Source organism: Lipotes vexillifer, unplaced genomic scaffold, assembly GCF_000442215.2.
Source record: "Lipotes vexillifer unplaced genomic scaffold, Lipotes_vexillifer_v1.1 scaffold1, whole genome shotgun sequence".
Taxonomy (NCBI): domain Eukaryota; kingdom Metazoa; phylum Chordata; class Mammalia; order Artiodactyla; family Lipotidae; genus Lipotes; species Lipotes vexillifer.
This window is the reverse complement of record NW_006779068.1, coordinates 464,175-479,029: the sequence shown is the minus strand read 5'-3', so window position 1 is coordinate 479,029 and position 14,855 is coordinate 464,175. Positions and strand designations below refer to the sequence as shown.

At 42.5% G+C, this 14,855-nt stretch overlaps 1 protein-coding gene and 1 pseudogene across 1 annotated transcript in view; both read left to right on the top strand.

Moving 5' to 3' along the window:
- Window positions 1-14,855, top strand: part of DENND5B (DENN domain containing 5B) — a 208,011-nt gene that overhangs the window by 176,386 nt on the left and 16,770 nt on the right. Inside the window, 1 exon segment of the mRNA XM_007452177.1 lies at window positions 431-512. Within this exon segment, the coding sequence (XP_007452239.1) occupies window positions 431-512 (82 nt within the window).
- On the top strand, window positions 12,582-14,108 carry LOC103085133 (glucose-6-phosphate 1-dehydrogenase pseudogene; annotated as a pseudogene).

Here is a 14,855-nt window from a genome sequence, read left to right as displayed (position 1 = left end):
AAACTCTCTTTCAAAAGGGGACTTGTATGATTGTAGTTCACAAGCCCAGAGATAGTTCACGTACTTAGTAGGTTAATTTACAGACATTACTTTCCTGTAATTATTTGGACCTATTAGAATGATAACTTTAGAAAGTGACTGGCCCTTCTGTCCAAAGTGTGCACACATTGTCTTATTTGCTAAGTGGGCTTTTATGATTCATGTAAAATTTTCAAATACAGCCCCATATTAACTAGAAAGAAAATAACTTGTTTACTGTATTAATAAAGTAGGAACATTCAGGTAAACAAATTTGAGCTTTTCTGTTGTCTTTAAAATTTGCTCCCATCAAAATAATTTCAAAGTATTTATTTATAGAATGTGAACCATGTAGTTTTTTTAAGTCTTTACTGTTATTTTTCTAATACTTTGCTGATATTTTTCTACATAGTTGCCCTTGGACCAGAAAGAAGAAAATCTGACTCAGGAGTTATGTTGCCAACACTCAGGGTCTCTCTTATCCAAGACATGAGGTATTTGATATATGTGCTAGCATATGGTGATAACTTTGAAATATTTATGGCTTTCATTTAAATTGCTCAAATAACTGTGGCTATGGTATTTTTTGCTTATGTATTCTGAAGAAAACCTTTTTTATAATCTTATTTATTTTACTTTTATACTATTATGTGTTTTCCTGACATTAAATCCAAAGACAAAATGCAACTGAGAAGAATTTTAAAATAGCCCTATTTTAAATTATAAATTTAAATTGTAAATTTAATTTAAAAATTTTAAAATAGCCCTATTTTATTTTATTTTATTTTATTTTTAACATCTTTATTGGGGTATAATTGCTTTACAATGGTGTGTTAGTTTCTGCTTTATAACAGAGTGAGTCAGTTATACATATATATATGTTCCCATATCTCTTCCCTCTTTGTCTCCCTCCCTCCCACCCTCCCTATCCCACCCCTCCAGACAGCCACAAAGAACCGAGCTGGTTTCCCTGTGCCATGCGGCTGCTTCCCACTGGCTATCTACCTTACGTTTGTTAGTATATATATGTCCATGTCTCTCTCTCGCCCTAACACACCTCACCCTTCCCCCTCCCCATATCCTCAAGTCTGTTCTCCAGTAGGTCTCTGTCTTTATTCCTGTTTTACCCCTAGGTTCTTCATAACATTTTTTTTTCTTAAATTCCATATATATGTGTTAGCATACGGTATTTGTCCTTCTCTTTCTGACTTACTTCACTCCGTATGACAGACTCTAGATCTATCCACCTCATTACAAATAGCTCAATTTCGTTTCTTTTTATGGCTGAGTAATATTCCATTGTATATATGTGCCACATCTTCTTTATCCATTCATCCGACGGCGGGCACTTAGGTTGTTTCCATCTCCGGGCTATTGTAAATAGAGCTGCAATGAACATTTTGGTACATGACTCTTTCTGAATTCTGGTTTCCTCAGGGTATATACCTAGTAGTGGGATTGCTGGGTCATATGGTAGTTCTATTTGTAGTTTTTTAAGGAACCTCCATACTGTTCTCCATAGTGGCTGAACCAATTCACATTCCCACCAGCAGTGCAAGAGTGTTCCCTTTTCTCCACACCCTCTCCAGCATTTATTGTTTCTAGATTTTTTGATGATGGCCATTCTGACTGGTGTGAGATGATATCTCATTGTAGTTTTGATTTGCATTTCTCTAATGATTAATGATGTTGAGCATTCTTTCATGTGTTTGTTGGCAGTCTGTATATCTTCTTTGGAGAAATGTCTATTTAGGTCTTCTGCCCATTTTTGGATTGGGTTGTTTATTTTTTTGTTATTGAGCTGCATGAGCTGCCTGTAAATTTTAGAGATTAATCCTTTGTCAGTTGATTCATTTGCAAATATTTTCTCCCATTCTGAGGGCTGTCTTTTGGTCTTGTTTATGGTTTCCTTTGCTGTGCAAAAGCTTTGAAGTTTCATTAGGTCCCATTTGTTTATTTTTGTTTTTATCTCCATTACTCTAGGAGATGGGTCAAGAAGGATCTTGCTGTGATTTATGTCATAGAGTGTTCTGCCTATGTTTTCCTCTAAGAGTTTGATAGTTTCTGGCCTTACATTTAGGTCTTTAATCCATTTTGAGCTTATTTTTGTGTATGGTGTTAGGGAGTGATCTAATCTCATACTTTTACATGTACCTATCCAATTTTCCCAGCACCACTTATTGAAGAGGCTGTCCTTTCTCCACTGTATATTCCTGCCACCTTTATCAAAGATAAGGTGACCATATGTGCATGGGTTTATCTCTGGGCTTTCTATCCTATTCCATTGATCTATCTTTCTGTTTTTGTGCCAGTACCATACTGTCTTGATTACTGTAGCTTTGTAGTATAGTCTGAAGTCAGGCAGCCTGATTCCTCCAGCTCCATTTTTTGTTCTCAAGATTGCTTTGGCTATTCGGGGTCTTTTGTGTTTCCATACAAATTGTGAAATTTTTTGTTCTAGTTCTGTGAAAAATGCCAGTGGTAGTTTGATAGGGATTGCATTGAATCTATAGATTGCTTTGGGAAGTAGAGTCATTTTCACAATGTTGATTCTTCCAATCCAAGAACATGGTATATCTCTCCATCTGTTTGTATCATCTTTAATTTCTTTCATCAGTGTCTTATAATTTTCTGCATACAGGTCTTTTGTCTCCTTAGGTAGGTTTATTCCTAGATATTTTATTCTTTTTGTTGCAATGGTAAATGGGAGTGTTTTCTTGATTTCACTTTCAGATTTTTCATCATTAGTATATAGGAATGCCAGAGATTTCTGTGCATTAATTTTGTATCCTGCTACTTTACCAAATTCATTGATTAGCTCTAGTAGTTTTCTGGTAGCATCTTTAGGATTCTCTATGTATAGTATCATGTCATCTGCAAACAGTGACAGCTTTACTTCTTCTTTTCCGATTTGGATTCCTTTTATTTCCTTTTCTTCTCTGATTGCTGTGGCTAAAACTTCCAAAACTATGTTGAATAAGAGTGGTGAGAGTGGGCAACCTTGTCTTGTTCCTGACCTTAGTGGAAATGCTTTCAGTTTTTCGCCATTGAGGATGATGTTGGCTGTGGGCTTGTCATATACGGCCTTTATTATATTGAGGAAAGTTCCCTCTACACCTACTTTCTGCAGGGTTTTTATCATAAATGGGTGTTGAATTTTGTCAAAAGCTTTCTCTGCATCTATTGAGATGATCATATGGTTTTTCTCCTTCAATTTGTTAATATGGTTAATCACATTGATAGATTTGCGTATATTGAAGAATCCTTGCATTCCTGGAATAAACCCCACTTGATCATGGTGTATGATCCTTTTAATGTGCTGTTGGATTCTGTTTGCTAGTATTTTGTTGAGGATTTTTGCATCTATGTTCATCAGTGATATTGGCCTGTAGTTTTCTTTCTTTGTGACATCCTTGTCTGGTTTTGGTATCAAGGTGATGGTGGCCTCGTAGAATGAGTTTGGGAGTGTTCCTCCCTCTGCTATATTTTGGAAGAGTTTGAGAAGACATCTTTATTGGAGTATAATTGCTTTACAATGGTGTGTTAGTTTCTGCTTTATAACAAAGTGAATCAGTTATACATATACATATGTTCCCATATCTCTTCCCTCTTGCGTCTCCCTCCCTCCCACACTCCCTATTCCCACCCCTCTAGGTGGTCACAAAGCACCGAGCTGATCTCCCTGTGCTATGCAGCTGCTTCCCACTAGCTATCTACCTTACGTTTGGTAGTGTATATATGTCCATGCCACTCTCTCACTTTGTCACAGCTTACCCTTCCCCCTCCCCATATCCTCAAGTCCGTTCTGTCAGTAGGTCTGTGTCTTTATTCCTGTCTTACCCCTAGGTTCTTTATGACCTTTTTTTTCTTTTTCTTAGATTCCATATATATGTGTTAGCATATGGTATACTACTTTTAGAACATTTTTGTAAATCAAATTATTTCCAAAAAACGTGTGTGTGTGTGCGTTTTTTTGGTTTGTTGGTTTGGTTTTTAGTAAATTTATTTATTTATTTACTTTTGGGTGTGTTGGGTCTTCGTTTCTGTGCGAGGGCTTTCACTAGTTGCAGCGAGCGGGGGCCACTCTTCATCACGGTGCACGGGCCTCTCACTGTCGCGGCCTCTCTTGTTGCAGAGCACAGGCTCCAGACGCGCAGGCTCAGTAGTTGTGGCTCACGGGCCTAGTTGCTCCGCGGCATGTGGGATCTTCCCAAACCAGGGCTCAAACCCATGTCCCCTGCATTGGCAGGCAGATTCTTAACCACTGTGCCACCAGGGAAGTCCCTGTTGTTTTTTTTAAAATTTTTTTGGCTGTGTCAGGTCTTAGTTGAGGCACCAGTGATCTTCGTTGTGTCATGTGGGATCTTTAGTTGCGGCACATGGGATTTTTAGTTGTGGCATGCAAAGGCTTAGTTCTGGCATGTGGGATCTAGTTCCCTGACCAAGGATTGAACCCGGGCCCCCTGCATTGGGAGCACAGAGTCTTAGCCACTGGACCACCAGGGAAGTCCCAGGAGTAGATAGCGTATTATCCAGGGGTATAATTCTTGGTACAACTGCTGCTCACCTCTTCCTTTGAATGTTAGATCAGTGAGCTGTGACCTCTCTAGTCTAAGCCCCTAAAATTTCTCTCCTGGATTACATCATGGTCCGCATATTTCAGTGCTTGCCCTACTGTAATTCATCCTCCTCACTGCTAATATGGTGATCCTAGAATAAAGTGCAAATCACTTACCCTGACTGGCAGGGCCCTACTTGATCTGACGCCTGTCTGACTGCAGTATTATTTCCTATCACTCTCTCTTCTTTATTTCCTCCAGCATGCCAAACTTGTTTCCTGCCCTGGGGCCTTCTTTACCCGTTCCCTTCACCTGATAGCTTTTCCCTGAGTCCTACCCCCATAGAATCTCCACAGCTAAGGCTCCTTCTTGTCATTTGCATCTTGGTTCAAATGTCACTTCCTCCCACTAGCCATCCCTGACCACCTGGTCTACAGCAGCAATCCAGTCACTCTCTTTCAAATTCCTCTATTTTTAAAAAAAATATTTATTTATTTATTTGGTTGCGCTGGGTCTTAGTTGCAGAAGCCGGGCTTCTTGGTTGTGGCAGTGAGGCTCCTTAGTTGTAGCTCATAGTCTCCTTAGTTGCAGCATGCAGGCTCTCAAATTCCCTTATTTTAATTCTTTGCATAATAGCACTTATTTGCTTGTTTGTTTTTCTAATGCCACTTATGAACTTCATGAGAGAAGGGAATCTATCTGACATGTGAAACTGTTGAATTGCAAGTTAGTGTTAACAGAGTGGCACATAATTGGTGCTCAATTAATATTTGTTAAATGAAGGATTTGCCATATTTTAATCTCTTTGAGTGTGGGTAAGAGAATGTGTGTGTGTGTTCATGTGTATGTGTGTGTGTGTTAATCTAACATACATACATGTGTATATATATACATATATATATATATATATATATATATATATCTCCTTATAGCCAAGCTGTTACTGAATTACATTGGTTACAGTCTTGAAGATTTAGAAGGGTGGTGATTGCTGAGGTACTTTTTACTAATCAATTTAAAATTTAGACTATAGAAGAAACTTGAGAAGTCATTATTGCTTAGCTTCTTCCTTTTATATATGTGGAAACTCAGGTGCAGGCAGATAAACTCTAAGACCATATATATAGCCGAGTAACAGCAAAAATGGAACTAGAACTAAGGTTTCCTGACACAGTTCATGTCTCTTTCTAACTAGATTCAAGTTCTCAGCCTTTGCCTTGTCATCAGAAAAAATGCCAGGTGTGAATAGGCACAAACAAGTTGGCAATAGTGTATGGGTGCACATCACCCTAAATATAACTTAGTATAACCTTGAATAGTCTATATTTGTTCAGGATAATCAACAAAAAGTTGATTTCCTATGACTTCTCACTTAAGGGTTACTTTGGCTTTTAATTTTCAGACTTTGCCTGAAAGAGACCCCTGGGTACCCTAAAGTGATGTTTTAGCCAAATGATAGGTACTTTTAATAAAATTTAACTGGTTGATTGCTTTCAGAAGGTGTCTAGTAAGGTAGAAAGGCATTGCCAAGAAAAGACAAGCTGACTTCCTAGGGTTTTTCCCTAAGATTTTATTATTAAAGTTTTTAAACATACAACGAAGTCAAAAGATTTTATAATGAATGCATCCATATACCCACAACCTAGATTCTACCACTAACATTTTTCTATGGCTTTTTTTAAAAATGGGGTGAAATATATATATCATAAAATTTACCATTTTAACCATTTTTATGTGTATAGTCAGTGGCATTAAGTACATTTGCAGTAGTACAACCATTACCTCTATCCATCTCCAGAGCTTATTGTCATTGTAAACTGAAACTCCGTACCCATTAAACAATAGCTCTTCAAGCCCCTGGTAACCACTGTTCTATTTCCTGTCACTGTGAATTTGACTATTCTAGGTACCTCATATAAGTGGAATCATGCTTTTTGTGTCTAGTTCGTTTCACTTAGCATAGTATTTTTGTGGTTCATCCGTGTTACAGCATGTATCAGAACTTCCTTACTTTTTAAGGCTGAATAGTATTCTGGTGTATGTATATACCACATTTTGTTATTCCACTCATTCAACGATGGGCATTTGGGTTGTTTCCACCTTTTGGCTGTTTTGAATACTGCTGCTATGAATGTGAGTGTACAAATATGTGTTTGAGTTCCTGCTTTTAGTTCTTTTGGGTGTGTACCCAAAAATGGAATTGCTTGATCATACAGTAATTTTATGTTTAATTTTTTGAGGAACCAACATACTGTTTTCCACAGTGGCTGTCACCATTTTACATTCCCACAAGTAATGCACAACTGTTCCAATTTCTCCACATCCTTACCAACATCTTTTACTTTCTGTTCTTTTTGACAGTAGCCATCCTAATATGTGTGACTTTACAATTTCTTATGGCATGCATAGCCATAAGGTCTTCATAGACCTTGTGCTAAAGTCTTCAGCTTTATGAAATCAGAAACCAAATCATTAGTAAACCAAAATGTAATCAGACTCTAAGATACTCCTACTAACCAAGAGACTTACCTCAGATACCTAAGAGAGATGGAAAAATAATAGGCTGGTCTTCCCTGGTGGCGCAGTGGTTGAGAGTCCGCCTGCCGATGCAGGGGACATGGGTTCATGGCCCGGTCCGCGAGGATCCCACATGCCGCGGAGCAACTGGGCCCGTGAGCCATGGCCGCTGAGCCTGCGTGTCCGGAGCCTGTGCTCCGCAACGGGAGAGGCCACAACAGTGGGAGGCCTGCGAACCGCAAAAAAAAAAATAATAAGTAGTAATAATAATAGGCTGAACTTGGGTCATCTGTCCACTCTTGTCTAGTCATCTATGACCAGGTAAGGGCATGGTCACAGGAAGCCAGTTAAACCAATTTATTATTTCCTTAACCAGAGGACTTGATATTCTTTTTTTTTTTTTTTGCGGTATGCGGGCCTCTCACTGTTGTGGCCTCTCCCGTCGTTGCTGAGCACAGGCTCTGGACGCGCAGGCTCAGCGGCCATGACTCATGGGCCCAGCCGCTCCGCGGCATGTGGGATCTTCCTGGGCCGGGGCACGAACCCGTGTCCCCTGCATCGGCAGGCGGACTCTCAACCACTGCGCCACCAGGGAAGCCCCAGGACTTGATATTCTTTCATTGATAAAGATAGGCTCTGCCTGGAAGCTAGATCAAAATCAGAAGTCTACTTGCTGTCCTCAGGAGCAGAGATATGGATGTCTGATCACCCAGCTCCATGCCATTGATCCTCATACTAAGGGGACTGATGTCATCTCAGAAAGGCCCTGCAGAAACACTGCCCGTGGTTCTCTCTCCCTTTTCTCTGCTTCATTCTGCCTCTTTAAGATAACTTTATATGTATTGTTGTTCTTATTCTTGATATGTTTACTTTAACTCTCAGTGCATGGGCTTATTTCTGTTTCCAAGTTCTTGGCAAGTACTTCATTGTAATCCCTAGTTGCTAGCGCGATAGTTGATGTAGATGCTTTTCCTTAAAGAGAAACACCCAAGTAATATTCTAAACTTCGGTTTCTTTCACTGTGGACACTTAAAAACTTGTTTTTTAAAGATTAGGTAGCTAAGATATCTGAGTTCACGCTTTCTGTGGGGCACGTTCCCTGACAGTACCTCCTGTTTCCCACATTTCTCTCTTGAAGCAAAGCCATTGGCAGTGTAGAGACTTTGAGTCCTCATAGTTGTCAAGTGTCTTGGTACCAGATTGCTTAGCAGCTGGCATGAGTCCAGACATGTCTACAGGCTATCCCCTATTATCTCTGTCAACTCCCCAGGACCTTCACAGATGCCAAGTATCACCATACTGTCAGTTATAGAATGATTCTTTTCTTCCAAAGAGAAAGGCTTGGGACAGTAAATATTAATAATTGTACAAGTTGTTGTCTACTAATAAAAGAGGAGTATTACCATGCCGTTACCATTATTACCAATTTCTTTCCAGAGTAGCTGTGCATATATCATCTAGCCATTCAAACTAGCACGGGTTTTCTCTAGTTGCCGTGAGCAGGGGCTACTCTTCATTGCGGTGCACGGGCTTCTCATTGCAGTGGCTTCTCTTGTTGCGGAGCACAGGTTCTAGGCACACGGGCTCAGTAGTTGTGGCTCTCGGGCTCTAGAGTGCAGGCTCAGTAGTTGTGGCACACGGGCTTAGTTGCTCTGTGGCATGTGGGATCTTCCCAGACCAGGGCTCGAACCCGTGTCCCCTGAATTGGCAGGCGGATTCCTAACCACTGCGCCACCAGGGAAGTTCCCCAACTTTTATTCTTAATGACAAAATGCAATTAATAATGAGGGGCATAGTAGAACATTACATGATTGAGGAGATTGTGAGTACTGTAATCCAAGTATAGATATTCTGAATATGTAAACAAATGAACAGGATATCTGAGTAAACCCTAGAAATATCTGGTTTACGATGGGAATAAATTACTTGAGGGTAAATTGGCTACTCACTTTATCTTTTTATAACTAATGTCTGCATATGAGCTGTGAGCATCTGGCTTTATTCTACACTAAAGTTAAATAGTCACGATTGATTTTGTTACCCTCAGAAGGAATATTTGAGGAATTTTTATGACTATACAGAATTTGGGCTCGCACTAAAATTGGCTAATTCCTTAATCTCTCTAATAAATATTATTGTGTTTCATTGGTGATACAGTGAAATAAGCACCAGTTTTGGACTCAGGAAATGTGGATTCAAATTTAGTTGCTGCCACTCTCAGGAATCATTCAGTTTTAGGGAACAGAAGCCCGTTCAAACTAGCTTCAGCAGAAAGGAGGATTTATGGGAGATACATGAGGGTATTTTCCAGAATCCAAGCACAAGAACTGTGGCTGGATTGGAAGCTGTTTTGTCCAAGGTTACTCTCCATCTCAGTAGAAGCAAATTGTCCCTGCTTTTCCCTCCACTTCTGCTGCTTCTCCTCCCCTCTGTCCCTTTCCCTCCTTTTCTGCTTTACTGTGAACATGCTCTCCCAAGCCCTGGCCTTAACATCCCTTATTTAAGCATTCAACAAAAACTAACTTGGTTTTTCAGTGTACTAATTTCCAGTTTCTGAGAGAAAATCTGATTGGCTCAGCTTAGATCAGGCAGATGCTGCTTATCCATTCAGTTCTAGCTGAAGGATAAGGAGCATCGTCATGGTGGTACCTGAAGTTGTTGCTTCTGGTTCTTCTGGGTCTGTAGAAGGAGAGCTTCTCCAAGAATGTGAGTACCAGGAAGAAATGGTTGGTAAAAAATGGGTGGCATCTCTAGAATATGTACTATTTCTGTGACCTTGGGTGGGTCACTTAGTCTCGATGAATCTCAGTTTTCTCATTTTTGAAGTGAAATAATGATGGTCTCCCTCTCACTAGTTATTGTGACAATTAGATAAGACAGAATACATAAAAATTAGAAAGCTTTGTACCAGGGTTGGAAACAAATCAAATAAATAAGCTATTTAAACCACACCATGTTTGCTTTTCTGTGAATTAACAGGATCTATTTTATTTTAATTTTAATTTTTGTCTGCATTGGGTCTTCGTTGCTGTGCACGGGCTTTCTCTAGTTGTGCCGAGTGGGGTCTACTCTTCATTGCAGTGCATGGGCTTCTCATTGCAGTGGCTTCTCTTATTGCGAAGCATGGGCTCTAGGCACACGGGCTTCAGGAGTTGCAGCATGCGGGCCCTAGAGCACGTGCACCTCAATAGTTGAGGCGCATGGGCTCAGTAGTTGTGGCACGTGGCCTCAGTAGTTGTGGCTTGTGGGCTGTAGAGTACAGGCTCAGTAGTTGTGGCACATGGGCCCAGTTGCTCCACGGCATGTGGGATCCTCCCACCCCAGGGATCAAACCCGTGTCCCCTGCATCGGCAGGCGGACTCCCAACCACTGTGCCACCAGGGAAGTCCCCAGGATCTATTTTAGAAGTAATACTTGTATAATATTATGCTGAGTATCATTGTAATTACCTATAATAAATTATTCCAATTAAAAAGATTCAAATGAGGGCTTCTCTGGTGGTGCAGTGGTTGAGAGTCCGCCATGGCCGCTGAGCCTGCGCGTGCGGAGCCTGTGCTCCGCAATGGGAGAGGCCACAACAGTGAGAGGCCCGCATACCGCAAAAAAAAAAAAAAAGATTCAAATGGTATAACTACACAGAAAAAATTTTAATAGATTTAAAGTTGAATAACACAACACATATAAATTGTTTTAAAGCATAAAATTAGGTATAGATTTACAAAGCAACAGAATTTTTTTAGCTTTTTATATACACTAGGCCCTAGAGAGAGCAAAGAAAGATTCAAGGCTAGTAAGAATTATTGGGTTCCTCATTATCAGGGAGATTTTGTCAAGCTGAGAAAAATGTATACCAAGAGAAAATGATAAAAGTAGTAATGCACAATAAATGCAAATCAGACTATAGAATTCCGTAAATTAGAGAGGTCATTGAAGGCGGTCATGGTCAAGGAAAACTTTCTAGAAGAAACTGGGATTTCAAACATGAATAGAATCAAATAAGGAAGCTAGAAGAGAGTAAGTACTTCAGGTAATAAAATACAGAGTCGTATAAGTTAACTGCTTGGAATAGAATTTTTTAATAGGAAAATATGTTGAGGCCAAGGGGTAATGGGCCTTGAATGCAGGCCTGAGCAGTTCAGGCTATATCCCGTGAGCTTTTGAATATTCTGGGACAAAGGAATTACATTAGGAGGCAATCTTTTAGCAGAGTAATTTCCCTGGTGCCAGTGAATAAGGGTCTTGAGGAGAAGAATCTGGTGGCCTCATCTCCTGATTCCCATGCTTCCTGCCAAAAAGAACACAAAAAAACAAACAAATAAACAAAAATTAGTGCAAACATTTTTATGATGGGAGTGCTGATAGCCACCTAAATAAAAGAGGTTTCACTTTATGTATTCCAATCCTTCCCATTTTCCTTTAACATAACATTGTTTTTCAAATAATTATTTCCCATTTTGACATTCTTCACCTATCATGTCTCCAGATAGTTAAGACCGGCATGAAACTAATTTCAGTAGACTTTACTGTTTTAGAGTAGGAAGAACACTTAAGGAAAGATTATACGACATACGTACTTACCAAACCTCATATAGATTCATTTCTGGTGGATACACTTTGATCAACTTGGTATTCCTGGATCATGTGAGCTCTGACCTGGCACTGTGCTCATGGGGGGACCTTGTACGTACTGTGGAACTTTAAGTGGTAAATACCTGAGCATTTCCCCCTTGTTGCTTTTAGTCAACTGTGTCTTCATTTGGGCAATGTCAGTAGTTGAGGAAGAGCCAGTGCTGTTTCCTAGGCTCATTTTGGAGGTGCCCGTTTGGGTCATCCCACCACTGCCGCCACCACCAGAACCAGGGTCTAAGCGGGACTTGCCTGACACCAGCTTTCTCCGTTCACGACCATGTGTAATGGTATTAGCCCTTTAAAGATAAATTGTCTGTCATAATTTCTGAAAAAAATTCTTAGAGGTGAGGTTGGTTAACGAAATGGCAACAGAATTTTCTTTTATTTCCTCATTCTGACTTGTTTTTAAGCCATCTCTTTAAGCCTTACTTGTGTGATGTGATAATGCTTTACATTTTATCGAGAGTGTTTGATCAGACGCAAGGGAGGCTGCCCCAGACGGGAAGCCCGAGCAGCCAGCCGAGCCACCTTGCCCCTGCTGGGGGAGGAGCCACAGTGAGGCTGCCTAATGGGGCTGGTTTGACCTGAGCAGGTGACCAATGGCCAGGGGGCGAGGAGGTGAGGAGGTGGGGCTGCAGAAGGCCTGCCTACAAATAGGGTCGAGGGGCGTGACCACACTGCAGAAGTAGAGCCCTTCCGCCCAGGGCTGGGGAGAAAGCCAAATTGCAGGGGCGGGGTGGGTCAGGGATGTGGACCTGCGCAAACAGTATGGAGCTTCACGGGCACTCACAAGGCATCCAGGACATGGAACAGCAGCGCTGGGGTCCACAGGTGACACGCGGCCCGGCAACCAGTGCAGAGAGCATCATGGCAGAGCAGGTGGCTCTGAACCAGACCCAGGTGTGTGGGATACTATGGGAAGAGCTGTACCAAAGTGATTCCTTCCACCAGTCTGATACACATATCTTCATCATCATGGGCGCATCCAGCAACCTGGCCAAGAGGAAGATCTACGCCACCATCTGGTGGCTGTTCTGGGATGGCCTTCTGCCAGAAGATACCTTCATCATGGGCTACGCCCTCTCCCACCTCACAGTGGCCAACATACGCAAGTGGAGCGAGCTATACATCAAAGCTACCCCAGAGGAGAAGCCCAAGCTGGAGGAGTTCTTTGCCCGCAACTCCTGTGTGACTGGCCATTATGATGATGTGGCCTCCTATGAGCGCCTCAACAGCCACATGAACACCCTCCACCAGGGTACGTAAGCCAACCGCCTCTTCTGCCTGGCCTTTCCCCCCAAAGTCTATGAGGCTGTCACCAAGAACATCCACAAGACCTGCATGAGCCAGATAGGCTGGAACTGTATCATTATGGAGAAGTCCTTTGGGAGGGACCTGCAGAGTTACAACCACATTTCCTCCCTGTTTCACGAGGACCAAATCTGCTGCATTGACCACTACATGGGCAAGGAGATGGCCCAGAACCTCATGGTTCTGAGGTTTGCCAACAGGATCTTCGGCCCCATCTGGAACTGTGACAACATGTCCTACATCATTCTCACCTTCAAGGAGTCCTTTGGCACTGAGGGCTGCTGGGGCTACTTCAATGACTTTGGAACGTGATGGAGACGTGATGGAAAATCACATCCTGCAGATGGTGTGTCTGGTGGCCATGGAGAAGCCCGTCTCCACCGACTCAGATGACGTCCGTGATGAGAAGGTCAGGGTGTTGAAATGTATCTCAGAGGTGCAGGCGAGCAATGTGGTCCTGGGCCAGTATGTGGGGAACCCCAACGGAGAAGGTGAGGCCACCAAAGCGTACCTGGATGACCCCATGGTGCCCCGCGGCTGCACCACCGCCACCTTTGCAGCTGCCATCCTCTACGTGGGGAACGAGCAGTGGGACAGGAGCCCTTCATCTTGCGCTACAGCAAAGCCCTGAATGAGCACAAAGCTGAGGTGCCTGTGCAGTTCCGAGATGTGGCCGGTGACATCTTCCAGCAGCAGTGCAAGCACAGCGAGCTGGTGGTCCGCGTGCTGCCCACCGAGGCCATGTACACCAAGATGATGACCAAGAAGCCCAGCATGTTCTTCAACCATGAGGAGTCAGTGCTGAACCCGACCTATGGCAGCAGATACAAGAACGTGAAGCTCCCAGATGCATATGAGCGCCTCATCCTGTACATCTTCTGTGGGAGCCAGACGCACTTTATGTGCAGTGATGAGCTCCAGCAGGCCTGGTGCATCTTCACACCACTGCTGCACCAGATCGAGTGGGAGTAGCCCCAGCCCATCCCCTACATCTACAGCAGCTGAGGCCCCACAGACGCAGATGAGCTGATGAAGAGAGTGGGCTTCCCATACAAGGGGACCTACAAGGGGTGAACTCCCACAAGGTCTGAGCCCTGAACACCTGGTCCCCACTCCCACCCACCTTGGCCCTGTCTCTCTGTCCTTCCCACCGTCTGACCCCACTTCAGGAGGACTTCAGGACCATAAACTTTAGCCTCACATTACCAGCCCCGGGCCTAGGCCACCCTGTGCCACTGCTGCCTTGGGCCCAGCTACATTCCTCAACCACCAAGCCTTGGAGAGTTGTGCTTTGACCATCCCCAGCCACCACTGAGCCAGCTTCTGTCCACAAGACTGAGCCCCAGTGGAAGGAAGGAGAGTGGCTCTTCATCTGTCCTGGCTTCTTCCAGAGGCCTGGAGTTAGGAGCCACAGGGAGGGGCAGTGACAGGCCTCATGATCTGTATAAGTCAAATCATTATGTTGTACACCTTAAACTTATACAGTGCCGTGTATCAATTATACCTCAGTAAAACGGGGGGGCGGGGGGAGAGAATGTGTGTGTTTTACTGGGAGGATATTCCTTACTCTGAATGCTTGGAATCATCAGAGAAAAGGGTTTGTTGCAATATTTATTACAGCTGAGATGAGTCATTCTGTACATTAAAAAAAAAAAAAAAAATCAAAGGAAGGGATGGTGGGTCACAATCACAAAGACTTTTCAGTGAGTCATTGTAGTGGTTCTATAATTATCCTGTCCCTTAGGCTTGTCCTTCCTGCTCAATCCTTCTTTCTCCTTAGGAGGAGAATCATTAGATAAATTCAATTAAATAAATACCTGC